This window comes from Fundulus heteroclitus, chromosome 16 (genome assembly GCF_011125445.2).
Source record: "Fundulus heteroclitus isolate FHET01 chromosome 16, MU-UCD_Fhet_4.1, whole genome shotgun sequence".
Classification (NCBI taxonomy): Eukaryota; Metazoa; Chordata; class Actinopteri; order Cyprinodontiformes; family Fundulidae; genus Fundulus; species Fundulus heteroclitus.
Window position 1 is genome coordinate 18,291,417 of NC_046376.1, and position 25,116 is coordinate 18,316,532.

Here is a 25,116-nt window from a genome sequence, read left to right on the forward strand (position 1 = left end):
TATGAGGGTTACATTACGGTAACAATGATCCAAAAATAAAATCGACATATTTCTAAAATAAGAATAAAAATGTTTTTTTTTTTTGCTCAAAGGAAAGGCAGATCCAAGCAGGGCGTAGCTTTAAATGTGTTCCCAGTCTTCAGTAGGCTTCTGGTTATACCATATGCCGCTAGCAATTCAAGCAGTTACTGTGTAGGACCCCCCACCCCCACCCCACTCTCCATCCACACATGCCCAGGAACTCACCTCCTCCCATTGTGCAGATTTAGATTATGCCAATCTATAATAAACATAACAACAAATCAAGAGTAAGTGAATCTTATGTACATTTCTCCTTGTTATGTAATCTCCATATTTATATCTCTGCAGTGAATTGCACCATTTTAATTAATCTATTTAAACACACACACACACACACACACAGGTCAAAGGTTATCCACTTTCTTTTTCAGATTTCATGTGGTTGGAAGACATAACTTGATATAAGACAATTTATTTGGTCAAACAATATAGAAATTATTTGATCTTTTTTTACATTTAGATTGCTAAATTACTTGTCATATTTATCTAAAATCAGTTAAGATTTACATTTAAATGATCAGTCATTTATATTTTGAAGAAAGGCTCCCTTTGTGTTCGAAAGCTATAAACAACAGCTTTTATTATGCTCCAGTGGCCTATAGGTTATTTGTTGCTTGGAAATCAAGGACAATGAATTAGTCTATACCTAAATATCCAAGAGCCCCCTTTATCCGTGGGTAGATGTGGGTGGGAGGCCGAGTCTGTCAGTCATCAATGCTTCATTGATCAAGGACAATCCTTGTCATAAAACTGGTCTTTCTCTTAAGAAATCACTCACTCCGTATTAATTATCACCAAGTCTGCTGCGTGTGGGCGTGCATGCAAGCGCATGCAACATTTTGTGGTCTTAAACGTGCAACTATCCACCCCTTTGACTATTCCACACTGGATCCTCTCGCTTGACAGGAGCTCAAGGAGAGATGAAATTCCAGCACCTTCCAAATACAAGAAATGCAACCAACATCCGAGAAGATCGAGCAGATCTTTTGCATGTTGTCCAGGAGAAAGAGGACAGCTAATCAATATTCAGGCTTTGGCAGGAATAAAATCTGGGCTTGCTTTATATATATATATATATATATATATATATATATATATATATATATATATATATATATATATATATATGCTGTGATGCATTTGTAAATAAGGGAGCAATAAACAGACATTTTCTGTTTTAATGCAAGCCCATCTTTCCTCCACAGGACTATACCAAAGCCTAAATTGTAATTTATCATCTTTTTGTATTTTTGTAGTTCTTTTTAAAAATAATGCTCCACTGGTTTAGTCACACATCATAGTGTTTTGCTTGGTGTGCAACTACCACAACTTTAAGTGTCCTGCATTGTACTCATTGGAGATCTTTATAATCAAATCAGGCTAAACCTGATTTCCCCCATATACTGAAACTATATAAAAATATAAAATTAGGTTTTATTATTTTTTTTTTTTGGATTTTGTAATTCATCACAGAAAGGCGAAACAAAAACAATAAAGCGGCATTTATTTTGTCGAAGACATTAAAGACCTTTTAACTTTATTTTTCTGTGCTGCATCTGTGCTCAGTTGTACAACGAAGAAGAAAAATTCTGCAGATAAAATGGACAGTGCACATCAATATAATTTCATTACATGGCGTTATTGTGACAATGAAGTTATACACAGTAAATATGAGAAACATAAAAAAAGTAATTTTCAAAATAAGATTTAACAATCAAGTTAAAAATGTAGCTAAGGCGACATTGGAAAATGCATACATATACCATGTAGGTGACACATTCTTTGTGTTTCTACGCATTGCCTATCTCAGTGCATACTGTACGCCCCAAAATTGCTGACAACAGTTAAACCGCGACTATTATTACAAACGGCATGCCATCAGCCGATTAACTACGTGAGAAAAAGACAGATTAGGCTAGGCTGTTTTTTTTTTTCTTTTCACCGCACCTACCAAACAACGACAAACCTCATGCAGCCCCATTTTAAACACGGTGAAAAGACTCCATGCAGATTTTCTCCATTAAAGCAGGGCGATCCACAGACGGAGCTGTTTTCTCTCTCCCATCGCCCTCACGTGAAGCCTCCTTTTGCCCTCAATTGTTTCGCTTTACTCCTTTTTTTTCTCTCTCTCTCTCTCTCTTGTTTTAAATAGGTATAAACCGAGATGAAAGCGTTGCTGGTCCACCTTTAAGCTTAAACTATAGCCTCGATTATTTTAAAATATCCAATCTAAAAATTCCCCCTGAATGTAGCATTCCCTTTGATTCACGCTTGACTCGAATGGCTTCAGGGCCAATGTGGGTCCGCCTATGGGGCGCCTTGAAACCGCCCCACTTTATCCCCTTTCATCATCTAACCCGGGGACGCCTTGAAACGGTGGGGCCAGTTATTGCTTTTTTTCCCCTCCCCGGACAGCCCAATGCGGACTGGCTAACAGCCAATCACAGTGTTGTTTACAATCTATGACTGACAATGCGCTGGCGCCGTGCCAGCCAATCAGATCATCACATACAAACGGGGGGGATTCATTTGTAAACATTAGGAGCAATAACCAAAGTCCATGGTAATAACATATCGAGAGATATTGGGTTTGCTGTCTTGTCTGAATGATTCATCACAGAGTTTAAACAGATTAGTTTAGAAAGTATTTGTCAAAAATCCCATGATGGCTGAACATATGGAAAAATAACACATGGAAACATCCCCAACCCTTGATTTGCAAAAACAGCTCAACTCAATTTTTTTACTGAAACAATATATATATATATATATATATATATATATATATATATATATATATATATATATATATATATATATATATATATATATATATATATGTAAAGCTTGATTTATCATAGTCAGGGGTGGCAAGATAAAGACCAATTATACCCATAAGATAGCCCCAAGTGTTGCCAGCTCTATATTATTGGGGCATATGCACCAGGATATCTTTAATGAACCCAGTAATCTCCTGATCAAACTTTCTCAAAAAGTTGTGACCTTTAACAGTAAAATGTCTAAAAAGCCACTTAAATAGATTGCAAGAAAGTCTGACAACTAGGAAGAAAAATAAAGAGAAACAAGTCAAGACGAAGGGATTATTTACAGTCCTATTTTTGCAAATGAGACTGCATTGTGTATCTGGTTATATAAAATAATTACACTATAAAAGTTCTGAATGTTTATGAAATGGTAAATATTAGTCTGAACGTTGAAGCCACAAGATTGCCAAAAGGTCTACTTCAACTTTAAAGGGTCTTACTAAGAGTTCATGCTGTACTGAATAAGATAAAGGCTGTGGTTTAGATCATAATTTCAGAAGGAAGCAGGTAACATTTTCCTTTTCTTTTTATAATTGTCATTTGAATTTACTATCATCCATTCACCCATCCATCCATCAAATTTACTATCAATTGACAACAAAATACAGCTGGATAACTAAAACTAAAAGAAGTTTTCAATATGGTTGATATGGCTCTTTGCCTAGGGCGCCATTGAGTGAGGGAATGGACCAATCATTTGAAATGAAAATAAGGTTTTTGTTAAAAATGTATTGTATTGCTTATTACCTATTCAGCTAAATATAGGGTGGTTTCCCCCAGTGTTGTGCTGGTGTATGCACTCTGTAAAAATATGGCCGTAAACCAGGGTTCACATATGATAGTAACACCAAAGTTGGTTTGTAATTAAGGATTGCTGTGATAATAAATTAAAGAGTTCTAATATAATTTGTAAGTAACTTTAGTCTGCATTTAACCTTCTCTGGTTCAACACAATTCATAACACAAAATACATCTAACACAATTTGGGATTCATGAAACATTCATTCTATTTGTGAACACCCAAAAAAAAGGTGCTTTTGAGGCTTCTGGCATTAGCACCCCTTTAGATTGATTGAAGCATTACAATTACAGAATATGGACTGCTCAATCCCCTAATGAACTTTTCTACATTGCACAACAGGTTCTTTAACACAAGTAATTCAATACAATTTTGTCTCTGACGGGTCATACATTTACTCCATAATGCATAATTTTTAATTATTTGATATGAAACAGAGCTGTTTTTGCTAACTTGCCTAATTATACTACCGTGGTTTGTTGTAGGGACAGAGCCGGTGCTAGATTGTGTGGGGCGCTAAACAAAGGTTGATTTGGGGACCCTTTTTCAATTGAACACACAAAAGCGCAACACCAATATGGTTGTGCATTCAAGAGCCTTAGTTTCATTGTTTACAAGAAAACCAATATTGATATTGACCATATCTGCAGAATCAATTTAGCTTGAGCTATGGGTCACATTATTCATTAAATAAATGTAAATAAATTGGTCTATTTTATTTTGCTGAATTACCAATTTGGTCTTGCAGGCTGGATACAGCTACAACTTTTAAACAAGAATGAGGAAGAAGACCTGAAGTTATTTATTATTTATTTATTTATTTATTTATTTATTACTGTACTTAGCCAACTGTCAGTAATTTATTAAGATTAATTTACTAACTAACATTTTTCCTCTGTTATTGCAATAATTATCTTTATCAGTCTTTTAAAATCATCTTTCAAAGTCAATCTTTAAATCTGAAATAATTGGAATTCTTTTAAATTTGATGTTCCTAAAAAGACGTTTCAAAAAGTCCATGAAATGCAACTATCAATAGGAACTTCTGGGATCTATATTCTGTATGAGAAGCATGCTTGGGGTCCCCCTACTGTTTTGGGTTTTCTAAGCACTAGCTTAGTTTGCTGATGTCAAGGGCAGGCTTTTCTTTTTTTTTTGTAGGGGGATGGGGGCATCGTGGAAGGAGCCGTCGGTGCGTGACGGAGACTAAACAGTGGAGGGCTGTGCAGCACAAATAAATCAATAAAGAAATGTTACTACTACTCTGTGTTTTTGTTTCTTAAATTACATTTACTAAACATATTAGGCATGTAAAACTTTCTGACTGGGAAGGCACTGCCCAACCACAATGACCCCACAACCCCCCCCTCACCCCCTGGGTGCCCCATTGGTGCCACCAATCACCTAGGTTTTACAACGCAATCCCATCCCCAGCCGTTATTGGGCCAGAGTACACACTAGACAGGTTGCCGGTCCTTCATAGGGCAACAAACACAGCACAAACAACTATACACGTTCTCCTACCTAAGGGCTTGAATTATATGCCAAGTGAATTAATATTGGTTTGCCCCAACATTTACATTAAAGGGGACATATGCTTTTACATATGCCCTTTTCACATTTGAATCATTCAGTTGTGGGCTATAAAATGGAACTGCAATGCTTTGGTCTGAATTCCTCGTTATTGTAGCTCCACAGGCTGCCTTTACGCTTCTGTTCTGAGGTTTGTCTGAGAACACCTCCATTTGGTGTGGTCTCTTTAAATGCAAACGATGCACTTCACACGCCGCTCCACTCCACCCCGTTCAGCCATTTTCATAGTTTGCTGGAGGATAGTGTCATGAATTGTGTGACTTAATAATACACCCGACTACCAAACATTTTGACTTATCCACCTGTAGCTTTGGCATCCTTGAGCTTGGACAACAAAATCAAAGTAAGAAAGGAAAATGGCGGATTAGGACAATTGGTTAATGCGAAGCCATTGACCTTGTGTGGCAGTTCTGTAGCAAATACGGTGATGTTATTGTTAAAAATAAAAACGTAATAGGGACTAGAGAAAAATATGTCCCAAACAGAATATAATGATCTCTACGCAGCACCTGGACAGACTAAAAAATGTATTTAGGGGCCAAATAAATTTTTCCATATGTCCCCTTTAAAATATCTTTATGGAATTTTTTCTTTATCCTCTGAGACATCTTCAGATTAAATTTTATTGACTTTTTTTTTTTTTTTAAATATACACCTTATTTATACATCCCCAAAAAATATAGCCTATTTTGTGTTTTGACCCCTTCCATACAACCCCCTCACCGGCCTCTGTTTAACTTCACAGCGCATTTTAAATTGCGTTCTCCTGCACTAATCTTCATTGTGAACAATCTCACCGTCACAGCGCTTTAAATCTGGCGCTTTTCACTCCGTTTCGCACCGTCAGTCGGCACGCCATTGGCTTTCGACGCGGCCCAATCAGAGGCTGCCGAATCTGCGGGCGGGCGGCACGAATCCATTAACATGCACTTATCCGACCAATGAGAGGGCGTGTTTACCCTGCCCCAGAGACGCCGAGGTGCGCAGTTGCATCGGGAGAGAAACCGCTGCTCGGAGAGCCGAGCCGCAATCCAGCCAGGCCGGAAGCCCCAGTCCCACTGGCCTCTGCTTTCACAGACTGAAGCAGCAGACTACTGCACAGCCTCAGATGGAGATATTCCACTCTAGCCACACTAATCTCAGATTCTGATTTTAAATGGGCGTCGCACTTGTACCTCCTGTCCCAGAGTTTTGTGATTTTAGAATTTATTGTTATGCAAGGATTTAACACACCAGTAAGTAGTAATTTTATATACTTGATATATATATATATAAATATTTTTCATTTAATGTAATAAAAACATTTTAGGGCCTGGCTCCTCGTTGCTAAGATGACTGAGGCAGTATTTTGTCCAAAATTGCTATTTGTGACACGTCGTGCATTATACACAGCACATTGTTGCAAATTTTGCAAATAACAAAGCAGGATGTGGCAATTCTCTAGAATATTTTTATTAAATATATAGTAATTATTATAATAACAATAGAATAGTTGTTGTTGTTATGTGTTGCAGTTTCTGTAATTACTTTCCAGATTTTATTTCTTTTTGTTTATCGTTTGTATATACGTTTGTATATTTTAGGGAAAAATATATAAATACGTTTGTAAGGAGGTTTTAAAATTCCAATAACCTCATTGTATTTATTTATTTATTTGATAAATTGCGTTGATCGTAAATTATGGCAGCTTTTTTTTTTTTTTACAAATTCCAAGAGGAAATATTTTACCGGGAGTGAGAGCGGGAATCATGTCTAAACGCGGCCGGCTGGGAGTGAACCTCAGCCGGACAGCTCAACCGTGGAGGTCGGCCTGTCTTCTCACGACCCGATCTATACGTCATAACTTGATTTGTTCAAACTGCCTCTCTGTAAATGCAAGCGATAGTCGCTTAAATGCCACATTTAAAATAGCAATAATAATAAAAACCTAAAATAAAAACGAAACATGTGTTTATTTGTTAAACGAAGCCGCTCACATCGTAACGATTTAAAAAAACAGCCGCAAGCAAAGCCTGCTTAAATTGTACATTTTGAGCATTCACAAAGCTGCATAATTCTCGTAAATGCGTCACCTATTTTATTCGACGCTCTTTGCTGGGGAATCCAGGCTGGAAGGAACAGCATGGCGAGAAAGGGGGGGAGGTAATGGCCGACTGCAAAGCGCTTTCTCAGTGTGAAGACAAAGGCAGTCCTCCCTGACGGGCGGCCATTCACCTTGGATCCCCCTTCCAGTCCACAAACCGACGACCTAAAATGCAGTAGCGAGGCTTTTTTTTTTTTTTTTTTTTTTGTTCTCACCTTGTGAAATCACATGCATGCACACAAATTAACACGGGAACCTCTCAGCTGAGACGGATTTTTTTTCCCCTCCCCTTTGCTTTTGGAGCGGTTTTTATTGTTGCTGTAGCTCTGAATTGTGGGCTGTAACTGGGGACGTGGGGTGATAATAGAGCTGAAATGAAATGGACTATATGATAACAATATGCTTGGTCATTATTATACGCTACAAATGTCACATATTTATTTTTGGTAATTCAATTTATTGCAACGTGATATTTTTGTATGAAGAAGTAACCCTTTGGGACCCCAGACTGAGTCAATGACAAAAAAAAAATCCATTATTTGTTTATATCCCTAATAATTTGGTAATGTAACCCCAATGTGCCTTCTGCTGGTGTGCTTTATTTTTGTTTAATTACTGGCTGCCTCCTCAGAGGGAAGGATAACTCTGACCCCTACCATTAACATCAAAATATATTTTATTGTCATTTTATAACGGTCTGTTTTCCAATTTAGACCCAATAATGCCCCCTTTTTTTGTTTTGTGTCAGAGGATGTCACTATAATGTATTTACTACTCAATTTGATTACCTGACCTGAAATAGGTCAAGTCAGATAAAGACAGTGAGAGTGCAGTTATTCACACACACTCACACAAGCGCACACACACAGGCACACACATACACAGACACACACAGAAACACATGCATGGGGGTGTGCACGGACACATGCACACACGCATGCAGAGCAAGCCTTCCAGGGGCTGCTGCATCTCTCGTCAAATGTGGGCTATTTCAGTGTTATTTTTAATTCCAAATATTTCTCTTATTTTATTTTTTATTTTATTGCCATGCCCTGGAGCCTAATGAACTCTGTTCATGTTTATCTAAAGCGCCAATATCCATCCACTAGGACGATTTATGAAAATAGCATTTATTTAAATATCACATTTCCCCTAGATGTGTTACAAACTGTTTTATTCTTTTAAGTTGAAAATATTTGAGGGGAAAAAAAAATGTTTCCCCTGTTCACAACAACTAAAAGCAACTTGCAGTAAAATGTGGAGCCAGTTTGGCTTTGGGGCTTACAGAAGCAGGAAAAATCGCCTGCATCAAGCCGAGACAATGGAAGGACCAGAAGAAGGAAGGCAGCGTTGTTTACCTCAGGATGCAGACTGAGTACCATCATTTTAACCCCAATGGATAAACAATAACTCCCCCCCCCCCCTCTTAAAACACAATGCCCTGTGATAATTTGCTGCAAACCATGGTTTAATTTTTTATTTTTTTTAAATTACATATTGTACATTCATGTGATAATTGTTTGGGAGAGTGTGACTGATATTTGCAGAATTTGCGTTTGGATTAATTATCTGGAACGATGGTGCAGAATATAGGGTATAGAAATTTTGACATTTGTGAGTCTGCTTGTTGTGCATGCGTGCGTGCGTGTGTGTGTGTGTGTGCGTGTGTGCTTCTCCATACTGGCCTATGCATCCCAGGCTGATCAATAGAGCTGAAGCTGAGCCTGCAGTGACGCCTCGCTGGCCGCCTGCATGCACTGTGGCTACTCTGCCAAGCAGTATTCACTCGGAACAGGCAGTTTTTTCCCCCCCCCCCCCACTCTCTCTTGCAAAAGCCTTAACGCAAAAGCGCGTGGAAACGTTTCAATGAAACAATGTATTATTTTATCACGCAGGTGAAGCATTTTTTAAAACACAAAAGGAGGCTGCTGTGTAAGAGTGTTGCATCGTGCTTGAGGTTTTAGTTCATTTTTTTTTATTTTTCCTTGATTGTGACAGCCGCTTTGAATTTCTCTGCTCTAACAGAAAAGATGATCGGGAGCTGCGCTTTTGGCTGGAGAAGCCTGCGATCGACTAAATGCAACACATAGACAACGAAGGGAAAGGATTATTTTATGGGTTTGCATCCGATTTCCCTGACCTACCCCGTCCGGATTTCGGATTACTAAACATTCCCGCGGAATGGAGGGACGGGATTTTGCTGCTCCGGCGCACCTCCTTTCGGAGCGGGGCGCCCTGGTGCACCGAGCCGCCTCGCGGATCGCTCCCTCGGGCCACAGCTCCGTGCAACACGCCGGACACTTCCCGCCAGGAAAGTACTACCCGTCACACATACCGATGGCTCCCCACTCAGGTCAGTGCAAAATCCACGTTTTGACATGTTTGTCTGCGCTTGATGGGGGATTCTGTTGTTCCAAATGCGCCATCAGCGTGAGTGATAGGCAAGTGCGGTGTCGAAGGAGAAATAATATATTAGCTTTTACTGCTCAGGGGTGACATTCAACAGAAATCTGCTCCTCAAACATAGACTAATAAAAATAAATTAAATGAAATTTGCATTAAGCCTCTGATTAGACGTTTCTGCTTAATCTGAATCTACACAATCAGCTTATTCCAAAAGGCAATAAAGGCAGCTTTGTTAAACAAATAGTGATTTGATTAATCGTTAAATGTCATGCAATAAATAAATGCCAAAAAAAAATAAAAATAAAATAACGTTAGGTGCCTGGTCTAGTTTTTAGACACAGCACATTTGCAATGGTTTCTTTATCTTGCATGCATGCATAAGGAGAATCTGTCACTTCGTGTAAAACTCATAGGGTGTCACACCAGCGCCATCACTTAACCAAAACCTCTATAGGTCAAACATTAAAGATATAGAGCTTGGATGGAAAGGTCTGCACGCCCTACAATGCAAGCTAATGGGAATGTTAAAGGAATACAAGCAATGCTGGGGGGAAAATCCGATTCTGGATTGGGCTTTGAAGTGTCTGGGTGCAAATGTGTTCACAGTGCATGCATCAGGTTTAACAAGTGACCTCGGTATCATTTTAAACCCATATGAGCACGTTTACAAACATGAGAGCATGCATAGAAGAGTCAGAATGTGCCTCTTAGCTGACACACTGCTGATTATTGTGGAAAAAAAACACAAAAAGGCTACTCCATATGTAGGGGTCCAACAAAACAGACATCATCAAATGCCTACATGTGCAGGTTTATTTCTTTTTTTAATCTCTTTATGACCACATATACATTTTAGTCATTAGATTTTTTTTAAACTTGGAATCGTGCTCTGAAAAATGCACCAAGAATTATAAAAAAATAAAATAAAAAAAAATAAAAAAATTACAGATGTTGTAAATTCTTTTATTTTGCAGATGCAGTGTTTAAATAAGTCGAAGCAATGACAATCAGCGCATCAAACACATTGTTTTTAAAAACACTGCTCTGTGATGATATGGTAATGAATCTTATAAAAGGACGCTTTTGATGCATCTGAGGAGTCCTCAGATCCAGAAAAAAAAGCAACACATATATATTTAGCCACTTAAAAGTAATTTTACCTGCAGTAACTGTAGCAGAATGAAATATTTGTGTAGACGGTTTGGTTGAGTAAGAAAGCGATGCACCTCCTATGTGTATTTTGTCTCATATTTCCCCACATTTTATGCATCAGTTTATTTCTTTCTTTTCTGACACCCTTTTTTTGTATGCTGCACCTCCTTTAAGCAGCGTTTCTAACACAGCAAACTAAATATATTTTTCAAATCGAATGTGTTCGTGAAGGTTGTGAATAAATTCTAAAAAAAAACATAAAGAAACAAACCAAGAATTAAATAAATCCAGCTAAACACGAAGCATAATAAGTCATTCTGGAAACTGTACAGGTGCTCTTTACCATTCCTCTCTCACCACATACGTTTTGCTTTTGGCATCGCTCATACATGTATGCATGGAGAGCCTTCTGCATTTGTGCATCTCCCCCCCCCCCCCCCCCCCCCCCCCCATCCATGCAGATGCTTTGTTGGGAACAGGAAGGCTAGTGCTGGTTGCACGGTGCAGGTGCTTGCGCCGCTCAGACGTTGTGTGCCTCGAACAATGTCAACGTACAGACCTACCCTCCAAATGTCATCACTGTTCAATGAGCAGCAGAGGTGCTTTATTGTTCTCCTGGTTTCGTCAGCAACACATGGGAGGGACTGAAAAAGCAGCCCTAATACCCTGCAGATAAATATGATTTAATTCTTGACGTTTTTCCCCCCCCTTTTGGTTGGATGAACTTACAGAGCAACTTGACATAATTTCACATGATTTCAAAACCTGTGCTAGGTTCTAAGAAAATTACATTGCCATTACATTCAGCTGATTTGCACTATTTGATTTATTGGTTTAATATTATTTGAAAATGTCAAGCATGTCGTAATGCAAATGGGCGGATGAGGGATGAAGCTTCATTTGAAATTATTCATGATTTTCATTTTTTAAGGTCGTGATGCAATGGAACAATAGATGCCTTCGGTTGAAACAGACTGTTTAGCAAGTTCACATTTTAGTGGACAATAAATGGATTTATGTGAAGCTGGTTCTTTGTTATATGAGTGTTTTGAACTGAAAGAAGGATATTTGATTTTTTTATGGTTGTTGTTTCCAAAGCTATTTATTTATTTAGGAGAAATTAAAGATATGTCATTTAAGCTTTTCCTGGCCGATATCAATTTCCTATTTTCCCTTAAGGACTCTCTTACCGGTTCCAATTTTAACACATTCAGAGTTTTCTCCTTAGAAAGATAACAAATAAGGGAGCAAAAAAATAAAAGCAAATTGCTGCAGATTCTTTGATGGAGGTAGAAGTTTTGAAGCCAGTAGAAAATAACAGATTTTGGAGAGTAAATGCTTTTGGTACACGTGTTTAACGACCAAAATTTGTGTTCCTAGTTGGGGTGCGTGTAAAGAATAGATAAGAAAAAAGTCTGACCTATTAGTATCTGACTGATTCATGATTATAATCCAATAGAGAGTTGAACGATAAAAGAATCACCTAAATCTTTGCATCAAAGCACATGCTTCAGCATTTTTCCATTTTCAATAAAACATTTTTTTAATAAATGCACGTGTACGGGTGACATGTTTATGCACTGGAAATAATGGGAGTTCTTACTTTTGGTGCATTTCCTTAACAGAAAAATTATATATATTTATTTTTTTCGACCCGCAGATTACTGATCAGAGTCGATCGAGAAAAAACTGGCACGTTCCAATCTCTGGCTGATTAGTCGGTGCACCTCTAGTAATTTATTTGAGTCTGCCTAATATCTGATCTCATCTACTTAATAGTGTTTTTTTAATAATTCCTCCTCCTTAATTATTACTCCTTATTTAGCAACTCTGGACTTTTAGGGTGTCAAACTGGTTGAGGGCTGTTCCTCTTAATGGGCCAGGTCATTAGCGATCCTTTGAGTGACCTGTGTATAAGCAACATAGCCGCACAAACTGTGCGTGGTGTTTGCGGAGTGTGTTCCCCCCCCCAGCACCCCCCTGGGGACTAACTTGCACACTAGTTCACATGAATACTTTACAAAGAGCATGAATATTTCAGGGTTAATGTAAAAATGCACTGAGAGGCAGGTTTCTGATGTGGCTCCTTGAAAGGCCTCGTCTGACTTTGCAGAGGTATTTATCACGAGCGCTTCTGACACCTTTTGCTGTTGAAAAGAGTGACGGCACTTGCAACACTCTCCCGTGGCACAGTTCCCAGCAGGGTTGCAGATTTTTAACATAGTATGGGAGAAAATATTCCCTTTTTTTCCCCCTATTGCACAGACTTGTGAGTTGGGCGGTAATTAGGCTACGCCATGCTCAAGCACGCAGTTCCACCTTCTTGCTCGCCGAACCATGTTGCTCAGAGCCGGTGGAGATTCTGTCAGTTCCCATTTGCCTCTGTCCATCTTCACCTACTACAAGTCGGTCATTTGTAATGCACGGCAGGTGGTCGATTTATAGTGTACACTTGCACTGTGTTCTGGGAATGTGACATTGGAGCAGCTCCTCTCTTTGTGCGCTCCCTGAAACAGTAAGACCTTTAAACGCATCTAATGCTGTTTAATTCGGCCAGGTCCTTTACAAGGACTTTGAAATAGTAATTTTATCTTCTGCTGGCTCCAGTGGAAAGTTGGAGACAGACTTGTCTTTGGCTGTGAAGCCGGGATTCAGATTTTGGGCCGTGTCAGTGCACAGAGACACAGTGGGGCTGTCTTCCACCGCTGGCATTTATGGCCGTGGGTTCATCTTTCAGCCATATTGTTCTGATCAGGCCACTCCGTCTGAGGTGTGGCTGTGTGAAAGCAGCGTGGGGGTTCAGAGCTCTGCTCTAAACACCCCATATAATCAAAGGTCATATTTGTGTCATCTTCCTCGCTTGGCCTCCCTTTCCTTTACATCTGCCCTTCTCCCTTTCCATAAGCTGTCCTCCCTGTCTCTTCCCCTCCAATTTTTCTGTCTCCTTTCTTTCCAGCAGGAAGACCCTTGTGTCTGGGAAGCAGTGGTCTTCCTGCCACTTCTGTTTTAGCTACCCTTCTCTGCCTCTGGGCCATTGTTGCAGACCCCAGCTTGGTGCATGTTTTACAGCTGCTGTTAAAGATAAAAAACAGTCCCTTCCACCCCCTTTATTGTTTACTGGTAGGATGTCCCTGTCATTCCCTTGGTTTTTATGTCCTCGCTGGATATCTAAGAGCCTCCCCCCCCCACCCCTTCAAAGGTTAGGTTCTGTCTGCCTTCACCCTTTTTTTCCCCCCCCAAAGAAGGATAAATAACTTTACAGAGAGTTTTATTGAACGTCTCATTGCAGGACTATCCCATGGGTCTGTGATTGTTAAGAAGACCCTTCAAAGACAAACACAGGTGTCTCTGGTGGAGTTAGCAAAGGGGTAGTTACAACCAGGGTCCTCAAAAAAAAACCTAAAACGTCAATGAGTGGTTAACAGTTGTTCAGTGGAAGAGAGGGTTCTGCTTCAAGGCCTTGGCGCTCACGTTTTGTGAGCACTTAAAAGATTGTATCAGTGCTTTGTTTGCCTCTTGTCCTTTAGGAACCCGGGTTGTGGTTCGTTTGAAGAGATAGTTCAGGGTTTTTAAAGTAGGGTTCTTGATGGAAGTACCAGTAATAATTACTTTACATGTACCGGTAATAGTCAGATGTCGCATGACGTGAGTTTGTATAAGGGGAAGAAATCCTCAGAGAAGTGAAAGGCTAACGGCTAGTCAGACAGGGACTTTAATTTAAGCAGATTTTAGCAACTCAAACGGAGAAATTGCATATCAGTGGGATTCAATACTACTATGACATATGGATATTAACGGTGCTATCACACCAGGGCCGTCTGAGGGACTTGGTTCAAACAGGAGAGCAATGTTTAAAACCATCACACCTTCATTCAGTTTGATTTACAGTCACCCCATTTCATTGGAAAATGGATGAAAAACTACTTGGTCAATGCCATTCGCTTACAACAGCTACTCATTCAGGCCACACTCCCAAGAATCTGCCCAGTATGAGCATCATGTCAAGCAGCAACTTATCCAGACTTGTTTTTCTGTATACAAGAAAAGAATGCAGCAATGCAGATAAAAAAACAGCAAAGAGGAAGATAGGAAGACATGATGGCGTGGCTACACAGACGCAGAGAGAGGAATTGCAAGTTTTTAGATCACATGTATGCCAGCAAGTCATGTGTCCCTTTCTCCCTTTTAGTTCACTTTCAGCTGCTCTATTTGCTTGTCTGTCCACTCTGGGGTTAACTTTGACATGTACTGAGACCACTACGTTCAGGAGTTTGTGTGTTTGCTCCACTTCAGAGTTTTTTTTTTTTTTTTTGGCTAAACAAAGTGGACTGTCTGGGTACAAAAAGATTTAGTGTGAAAGCGTGCCAAATGTCTTCACTTGTCATATGACACAATTGTTACGTTAGTTGCTTATTTATCTGTCAAACCGCATTTGTTTTAGCATTTTAAAATTACTCTGGTCAATACTGCAGTATGCCTCATCGGCTTCAGCTTTTCGCTAAACGGACTTTACAGATGCGGTGCATTTCTTGTAATACCAAGTACACAAAATGAAGTCATGTTCATCAACACATGCATGCAGAAATATGTCGTAGGTGCAGGTGACTTTGGGCTCTGTGTCATGTCCGAGGAAACGTTTCCAAACTTTTCTAGGCGACTACTTTCCCAAGCCATAGCTGCCTACTTCCCAGCCTTCTGCATTAATGCCACAAAAATGTAAGTAAACGTTTAGAATTTACAATAGGCTGGTTTATGTGTACTGTGTCTGAAAAATTTCTGAAAAAGTCTCTACAGCTACAAACTTACCAAAGGCTTCTTACTTCTTACTGCATCTGTAAGTGCAGACGTCTATTACGTTTGATATTGCATTGTATCTCGAGGGTGTAAACATAGTCATAGTTAGTTGTTTTAATTTGCTAGAATTGGCCAAAACAGCAGCAAGTATCCACTTGCAAGGATGGTGTGTAAGCTCTGTGAATCTCAGCACCCACTACTCTTAGACCTTTTCAGGTTCCTACATTCTTTAATCTCAGGCCTTAATGCATAAACTTAACCTTGAAACCAAACCGTATCACCTTTTAGTAGCCCTAACCTAAAACACAAACTGCATCAATTAGTCACTTTTTTTTTTTTATCCTACAGGGAGTTTTGAAATACTTGCGCATGTTTTCCCCGGTGCACGTGTCAATCGTAATGTCATGCATGAACCTGAAGGATTTTGGAATTTGAGGGCTTAGAGCAGTGTTGAGAGTCTGCAGCTACCTGTTATTTAAAATGGCGGCCTCACAGACTTTTAGCCTTATACCCTTCTGAGGATGTCTTCACTTGACTCAAGACTTGCAGTGGTGTGACATCCTTTAATTACTGAGAATAACTTCACTGATCCTCACTTCAAAATATTTTGACTATTTCTTTTTGTCCACCATATTCATTTAGCTTCATAACACCTAAATCTGCTAATAAATATACCGGTCCTGTCTCTGTAAGAAAATTGTGGAGGTAATCAAAAGATAACATCTACAGGAGGAGGTGCAGTGATGGGATGTAGGTCACAAGTTTCATTTTGGCCCCTCCATGGCCTGTTGTTAGACTCATTTGTGGATCTTTGTGAGATGACACGGTTCAGAGAGGGCTCCCACTGGAGTTCGCCTGAATAGTGAAGGCGTTGCTTGGCATCCTATACCTGGCTGGAATAGCACCTTGTCTGGTGCCGCTGCTGCCACTGCCATCTGTCCCCTGCCCCATAACGCTCCCCTCCTGGAACGTTAGCCCCCCCCCCCCGACATCATTTCAAATAGTCTCACCTACAACAGGAAGATAATTCCAGTCTACTCAAGTATCCGCGCAATTCAAACACAGATGAACCGCTGACATTTTCAGGAGATCGTTTGTTTTTGTTTGAAATCGCGTCGAAGATTGTGTTTTGGAAATTTCCTCGCCTCATCAGGTAACTTTTCCAGCTGTTTGGGATCAGTGTTTTAGCTTGAATTTCAGCGGCCATGTTGCAACAGATACTTGCTCTTCAAACAGACTTCCTCCCTAAACTTACACCATGTGGCACGGTGCCACACAAACCCTCGCCTCGAGCGTGGGGCGTGCTCGCAGGCCCAACACAAAGGAGACCCAGGGTTGAGAGGAACGGGCAGGGAAATACCTTCCTGTATTGGATTTCAGATCATTGGATTTCAAAACCCCTCTCATCTATTTTGAACTCGGCATAAGGAAGTGAGAAGTTAAATTAGGAATTCGGTTGCTTTTGTTAACTTCCTCTGACTAAAGCATAAACTGTATAAAACCTGGTTCACTTACTCCATATCAACCATGGCAGTTTTGCATTTTTTTTTTCTGCCTTTCTTCCTGTGTTCCTTTACCCTTCCTCCTCTGACCCTATCCCAACATCAGGCGGCTGCTCATTGAGCTGCCCCAGGCCTACCTCAGCGCGTGGCCGTATTGCATGTGACAGCTGTTAGACATCATTAACGGCTCAAGCAGAAAATCCTGATTACTTTTTTTTTATTCCAGTTTTATTAATGTGAATGTTGAATGAAAAGAAAAACAAGGGGGGTGGGGGGGAAGTGGGCAATGGCTTTATTGTTGTCATTGGATTAGCGGTAAGTGACAATACTGTATGCGTGTAAGTGGGTGAATATGTGTATGGCGGTGTTTGGGTCGGTAGGTGGGTGGGATTGGATGCGTCTGTGTGTGTGTGTCCTATGTTTTTGCAGATGTCCAGCCTCCTCTTCCACAGCTGAGGCCCCCTGTGGTTGGCTGTGAGGCGGGGACAGGTGCATTGTTAACCTTCCAATGGCTGAGTTTGTCCCTGCTGGAGCTGAAGTTGAAAAATGCTTTAGGATGAAAAATGCAGTTTGTCTAGATGTTCCTGTTTATGCTGCTTTTGTAGGGACGAGAAATGCTGCTCTAATGATGCAAGTATTTTTTTGACCTAAAGAAATTGTGGAATTTTTCAACTTCCTGGCAACATTTTGTGTGCATCATGGTTTAAAAAGCTCAGACTTGTAATTTACCACGAACATTTATTATTCTGTGTGGAATTTGGAAAAAAATATATGTGTACAAAGCAACCTAAAGTAAAAGAGTACAAAGGGTTGTAGGAAAAATCTCACTCACATCCTTAATTTACAATACCAATTGCTATTGGTATAGAGTGTCCCCATTTGCAAACTTAATATATTTAAATATTCATCTGTCTCTTCCTCCATCAGATTAATAAATAAGGTAGATTTATGGTACGGGAATGCACTACTGTCATGTTGATGCTCTGGTTAGATCTATTGGTTTGTTAGTTGTTTGAAATATATGTGGTCAGATACAATATGTGTTTTATTGAACAGTGTATGTATTTTTTGCATTTACTGTTGTGTCGTTGTGAATTATGTGTATTTATGGTGTTTAATGGTGGTAGCTTTGTCTAGCATGTGTAGTCCAAGACAAATTTCCCCTGTGAGGACAAAATTATGTCTGTCTGTCTGTCTGTCTGTCTGTCTGTCTGTCTTTCTTTATTATCCATCTGTCCGTCCTACCGGCGCCTGCTAAAGCCTACCTTGCAGTTGTATGAGCCTTTTGTGCTTCTCTCAGCGTCATATTGAAACACCTCCCTGATACAGAAAATATGTAGCTTTGAGGCTTCTTTGCTCAGTAAAAGCTTCCACACTGAAGAGTATTTGTGTGTCCTTTTAGCACTTTTGTTTATTTCCACTGTACTCAGCAGCACCGGTTGAATTCGTGAGTTTCCACCTGGCCGAGCACCAGTTTTTTTCCACATTATCTTTTACCCTTTTTGCATGTTGTTTGAAATGTACTCATGCTTTAAAAGAGGACATTAAACGATTTTGGTAAAGATCAGCTCAATGGAATACTGAAACCCAAGAAAGAATAAGCTTTATTTTCATCATAACCATATGTCACCAAAAGTCCCTTGATAACAACTTTTGACAGAAATTGGAATCTCTCTTTTATCTGGACCCCTTTGCCTGTTGTGGCCACTAGGCTACACTACATCCTCTCTGTAATACAGCATGCTTCTCCGAGATGTGGGGCAAACGACTGGCTCTGCTGCAACAGATGTGTGTTTGTCTGCTGTTGGTTCATGCATATTAGCTCATATTAGCTCTTCTTGCTGTGCCCATCCAGTGACCTGTGGGGGATGGGAGGAATGAGAAGGGTTGGGGGGGGGGGGGGGGGGGATGGTACAGACTTGTGTGTGGTGAAGACAGAGAGAAAAAACACAGACCGACAGACAGACAGTGCAAAGCGACATCAAGACTAGATGCACACTGTCACATAACGTCATAAACCTACTTGTGCATCTCAAACAGAAAAGGCACACACACACACACACACACACACGCGCGTGCACACATACACACACATTTGCGCTCCACACAAGCATGTCACACAGACTCACACATCTCGCTTCCCAGGAGGCCATGGGGCCAGTGGGACAGAGAAAGCTTGCGAGCCTGGTTCATCTGTTTACATCTAATTATAGAAACAGTACTATTTCTGAAACTGCCGCTCCAGCTTTTTTTTTTTTTTTATATCCTTTAGAGAGAATAAAAAAAGGAACAGGAGAAAAAAAAAAAACAAAGCTTTGACAGGCCTTTCTCACAACAGTGAGCGGTTATCTCATCCCATCAGCGCCGCAGAAGTCTCTAGTCCCTCAGTACAGTACGAGAGGACACGTGGAGGGAGGGAGAGAGAGAGAGCGGCTTGTGTTGTAAACCCTCTCATCTTCCTATAACATGAATGTGCAGTTTTACGAGATGACACTTTCTTTATTATCCAACCAATTAGACTGCCTACCCTGATTAAAAGAAAAGAAATGCTTCACCTCTGTCCTGTGGGCTCTTGCTTCGCTCGCAGGGAAAGCACTATCCCCCACAACAGCCATAGGAAAAAGAGAAAAGAGTAGAAGCAAGGGATTAACATTGTATCTAATGCATCTAGCGCTAAAGAGACAGTGCCAGTGTGGAAGTTAATCCTCAATCTTAGTTGCTGATATCCAGCTGAGTCGCTGAGTGGCTGTTGTTTGCCAGGGCTGCCTAGAGGGGGGAAGCTGTAAGGGGGAGGGAGGCGGAGGCGCTAAGCCACTGCCTGGGGATGGCAGGTGAGAGCCAGATCTGGACGGGGTTGGGCTGGTGGTGTTGTGGTTGCAGCTTCTTGCAGGTGCTTTCATAAAGATCCCCCAAGGCCAAACCCGCAGCCTGCCGGGTGGAACCTGAGCCAGGTGGACAAATCCCCACCCACCCCCGCCACCCCAACCCCTTTTTGTAGCACACAAGCCACCGCACAATGGAAATGCACACTTGCGCGCGCGCGCTCCGCTGCCACCGCAAACTCCACGCGCTTTAGTCTGAGACGTGGCAGGTAAAATTAATTGGCCGCGAGGACGTAACGTTAATGCCGAGATAAAGGTGCGCTGTCTGGCCGAGGCGTAGCGTAATGGCCGCGATGATAGCTCCATTGTGTTGATGTTGAGAGGGGTGTTTAGCGGCAGAGCCAGCAGGGCCTGTTCTGGAGGGCTGGATAGCTTCTGATTAATAGTAGGGAATGCTTTGAAGTGACACCCAAGTCCTCCCACTCACGGGCTAAAAGCAATACCATCAGTATAGGTAGTGCTCCAACTTCCTCAGTCTTCATTAGACCATTTCCCAATGCAGCTCTGTCTCACCACCTGGCTCCCACACACACCTGCCTCTTTCGGTGGAGAACGTCTGGGAGCTTTCATGCTTTTACTTATTATGTAATTGTTTCACGGCTTTCTGTTATTTCTCTTTGTCACTTTTTGGAGGTTTTTATTTTATGTAAAACCCCACAAGGAGGCTTTCATAGTTTTTCCCATTTTACCACTTTGGTGCAACAGACTTCTTAGTGTTTTTGGGTGATTTTATGTGATAGACCAACACAACGTATTGCTCATGTTTAATTGTCAATACAATGATATACGATCTGCAATATTTTGTAACAGCAAACATGAGCAAGGTGTTGCATTTGTAGGCACTGAGCCCCGTTTAACTCTCTTATACACATAAATAAAACCCATTGCAGTTGCCTTCAGAAAACACGGAGTAAGTAAATAGTCTTGTTTGTAATTTGAGGGTTGTTCAATTCAACCTTCAGAAAATTGTAAGAAAAATGAGTCTGGGAAAGCTACCAAGAAATGTCAGGGCCCCTAACCTGAAGCGCTGGGCAATGAGAGCAAGAATCAGAGTCCCTGGAAACTTAGGGGAGCTGCAGAGACACACAGCTCAGGTGGGAGAATTTGTTCACTGAATGTCTGCTAGTTGTGGCCTTTTACGGCAGAGTAGCAAAAATAAAGCCATAGTTGAAAGAAAGCAATAGGAAGTCCCTTCTGCTTTGTGCCTTTGATCATGTAGGGGATGCAGCAGACCTGTTGAAACAGGGGTTCTGTTCAGATGAGATCATAATGAAACTTTTTGGGCCATACTGAAAATACTGTGAAGCAGAAAAAAAAGGCTGCTTTAAAATCAAGTTGTGTGGGCAGCGACGCTGGTCAGAGTTGAAAAGACGCATGGAGGTAAAGGCAGATGATCAAGGTATTTTCCCGTCTCATAAGCCTAGTCAAAGTCCATACCCAATGAAAAATCCTTAGCAAACATAAAAATTGAAATTTACAGGTGCTCCTTACCCAGTCCGACTAAAAACAAATGCACCTAACACCGATTTTTACATGTAAAGACAATTAAAAACAGTGTATTATTTTCCTTCCAATACGCAATCATGCACAATGTTGCTGACTGACAGAAGTTGCCAGTTGTAACTTGACAAAATGCGGAAAGGTTCATGGAGTATGAGTATTTTTTACAAGCCAGTGTATTATGAGAGGTGAACTGTGGTCCAGCTAGAAGACTTACAGCGTTGATGTGGCACAAGTGGGACACGACTGGGGGGGGGGGGACTATCCCCGGGATCCATTTTGATCGGCCGCGGTGACAGACGAGCCGCAGCTGTGGATGTGTTTGTGTTTGCGAGCAGGCGTGTCCGTTAGGGGCCGCGTGCGCGTGTGAGAGTTTAAAAAACCATGCCAGGAGAGGCAGGGCTGGGTCTGTCAGCTGTTGGAGTAAAGTAAACTATTAGCAGTGGGACAAGGCAGTGCTTCCAGTGAAGAATTAGAACCAGTTCTAATTGCAGTGAGGTTGGGCTATGATTACATGCTGGCTAATGCACTGACAGACCTCTTACTTGGCTGCCTCTCAGAACGCTGCTGAAATGGCTGAATGCCTTTTGGTTATACAGCATAATGGGAGGGTGTGCGAACACACTTGCGCGCTCGTGTTGGCTATGTGTGGGTGGCTGCCTGTGTGTGTGTATATGTGATTAAACTTGCTTTAAAGAGTTCTTTTTTTTTTTTTTGCATGTTTTCTTTTTAAAGTTTTGCATTTTCCTTACACCGTGTGTGTGTGCGTGTGTGTGTGTGTGTGTGTGTGTTTTCATGTGATAATGGTGCGCCCGCCGCCTGTTCCTCGAGTGCCTGTCATTATTTGTTGTAGAGGCAACTTTTCTTCCCAAATCAAAACTCAGCTGGCACAACCGTCTCTGAGCAGTGGGGAAGGGCTGCGTTTGAGATTTGATGCATGTATGTGTTGTATTTGTTTGTGTGTGTGTGTGTGTGTGTGTGTGTGTGTGTGTGTGTGTGTGAGCGTGCATGCCCACGGGAAATGGCAATCAAAGGAGCTGTGTGGTGGGGAGATTGTATGAAAGGATCGAGAGAGGAAACAGAGTGGCAGGCAGCTGAGAGGGCAGCACGCCGGGATGGGGGTGGGGTGAATGGGGGGGGGGGGGGGGGGGGACGATGCAGGTGCCTAATTCTACCTCATCCCTGGGCATTTTGCATTCCATCCATCCCTTTCGTCTCCACTGCTGTACAACCCTGTTGATATCGTAGATCCACCTGCTTCAGCCGCAACAGTGCTGGTATGCCTTTGACTCTGTAATCACACGGAGGAGCGTTTGTTCTCTGGTATCAAGAATATGTCCTCTAAAATTACTCAGGTATAAATTATTATTATTGTTTTTTCAATGTCTTATCAAAACGCCAAAGTGTGGAATGTGATGCGGATAAATTCACTATTTGGGCTTATGCTGTCATACAGACATCTGTGTGTTTTCACCAGGGGTCAGAAGGTCACAGAAATCATTGACAAGAATTTACTGGAATTTGGTTTATTTATGCTGATTGCTTACTGGGTTAGTCAAGGTTCACCAACACCCCGAGGTTTCTCGGTTCCTGTTTTTTAATTCAAGTTGGGTTTTTTTCTATGCAGGTTTTACAGTGATGCATCAGGAGTGTTTGATTGAAATGACATGAGTGGAAGAAAAAAAAGAGATTCAGCTTGCCAAATAAGTTCATTTGTGCTTACGTGGCCTTGTTGGCTCTTGTTAACATAAGTGCAAAAAAAACCAAAAAAAAACTGAATAGATTTGCTGATGATTTTCCAGCATCATTCCCATTTGTATGACCGTGATAACTCCTGTCCTCTTAAAGTTTTATTTCTGCCTCGTGAACAGAAAGCATAGCTTGGACGACTGCATTTTTCCAATACCATTATGGAGAAACACTTAAAGCAATCAGAGTTTGGCGGCAGATGTCTAATCCTAATGTTTTGTCAAGCTTTGGGCTGCCAATACTGATCTTCGCCTATTTAGATTTATCCTTAAGAACTTTATGACAGTATAAGAACATAAAACACAATTGAAAACATTTTATTTTCTAGACACTATGCTGTAATTTGTCATTAATCTTTTATATTAGGAGCAGCAGAGGGGATCTCACGACATGTGTGTGACAGAGCAGTTGCTCCTAAAACTGCTATTTCAAAACAATGTAACAATTAAGACATTTTAGGTTTTCTTCGACATCTAATGTTAGCAGTTAGCTAATTTAAAATTACTAAAATAAGTCTTTGCTTATTCGCTAGAGAATGTAGACCTGTTGCCCTAGCTCTGGGATTTCCAAAACGATTTCAACATTTTCAAATAAAGCATGTTTCTTAACACATGTTGAAAGCTCAAAAGGAAAAATAAACTTTTATGTCGTCTTCGTTTAGGGTTGCTCTCACTTGCAGCGCGCACAAACGACATGTCTGGACATGCCGTTGAAAATAATTGACTTTTATGAGCTTCTTACTCTTTTATGCGTCTCATACTGACAGTCGCTAAGCGAGTCTTCTTCCTGGAGTAACAGCTATTGCAATGAAGAGGGTTGTTTTCAGAGCTACCTGCTTGGTCTCAATAATGATTGATTCATGATCAGAAAAAGATGAGATTTTTGAGTTTCTGCTTGACGGGTCACGCTTAAAATCATCCATTTCTAGTCCTAAGGTGATTTTCATGTGCAACGCCACCCACGGTAATCTTTTCCTAGCTCTATTAGTGTTTTGCTAGAAAGCCTAGTCAGGCATTTTGAGATTTGAAAGGTTATTAGATCAAAGATGTAACAACTGATGTTTTATCACTGACCATCTCCATCTCAACACAAAGGGATACAAGCAATATATAAACAAATAAGCACCCATAAATGTCCTTAATGTTGCTATAACAATACTTAGTCACGTTATTCTCTAAAAAGGCTGTTTTTGTTAAAAATCTTCCCTCTGACATATTGCTCTCATCAGCGGTAAGCAAGGGATGCAACAGGCTCTTAATGTTTGAGCTGAAGATCCGAAGCAATGCTTGCAATGCTCAAAAAGCGGAGTCATATTTCCATTTCTGATTGCCAGCATGTTGATAGCACATAGAAGTCGCTCCTAAATATTCAGCCAAGGTTGGTTTGGTCACAACTGGGGGTCAATGGGAAACTTGGGTGTCCTAAAATTGTAATTTGTTTAGGCTTGATTTCACCTACCAGGTTGTGATGGAACCTTGGGCAAGACTTTTAAGCTTACGTTGCCTACTGATCTGTGAACTGGTGCCTAAACGTGTGTTTGTGTGTGTGTGTGTGTGTGTGTGTCTGTGTTTGTGAGTGAGTGGGGCTGGGTGAATATGGCGTTTTAGCTTTTGGTGCTTCTCTGAAGTTCTCAAAAGCTTGAACTCAAAAGACATTCTTTTCTTAATCCATTGACTTATGTAATTTAAAGAATGTCTGATAATAAAGATACTTTAAAACCCTTATTTGTTTAGCATATCTTATTTTATCA

At 40.8% G+C, this 25,116-nt stretch overlaps 1 protein-coding gene across 5 annotated transcripts in view; it reads left to right on the forward strand.

The window, feature by feature from the left end:
• The first annotated feature begins 6,265 nt into the window (after positions 1-6,265).
• The window catches only part of LOC105936188 (BAH and coiled-coil domain-containing protein 1), a 96,379-nt gene continuing 77,528 nt past the window's right edge, over positions 6,266-25,116 (forward strand). For 4 of the 5 annotated variants that reach the window (XM_012876885.3, XM_012876887.3, XM_021323744.2 and 1 more), the window contains exons 1-2: positions 6,267-6,533; positions 9,407-9,734. In XM_012876885.3, the coding sequence (XP_012732339.2) occupies positions 9,563-9,734 (172 nt within the window). In that variant the 5' untranslated portion in view covers positions 6,267-6,533; positions 9,407-9,562. Of the gene's footprint in view, positions 6,534-9,406; positions 9,735-25,116 lie in introns of all 5 variants that reach the window. The other variant, XM_012876888.3, reaches the window with a different exon arrangement.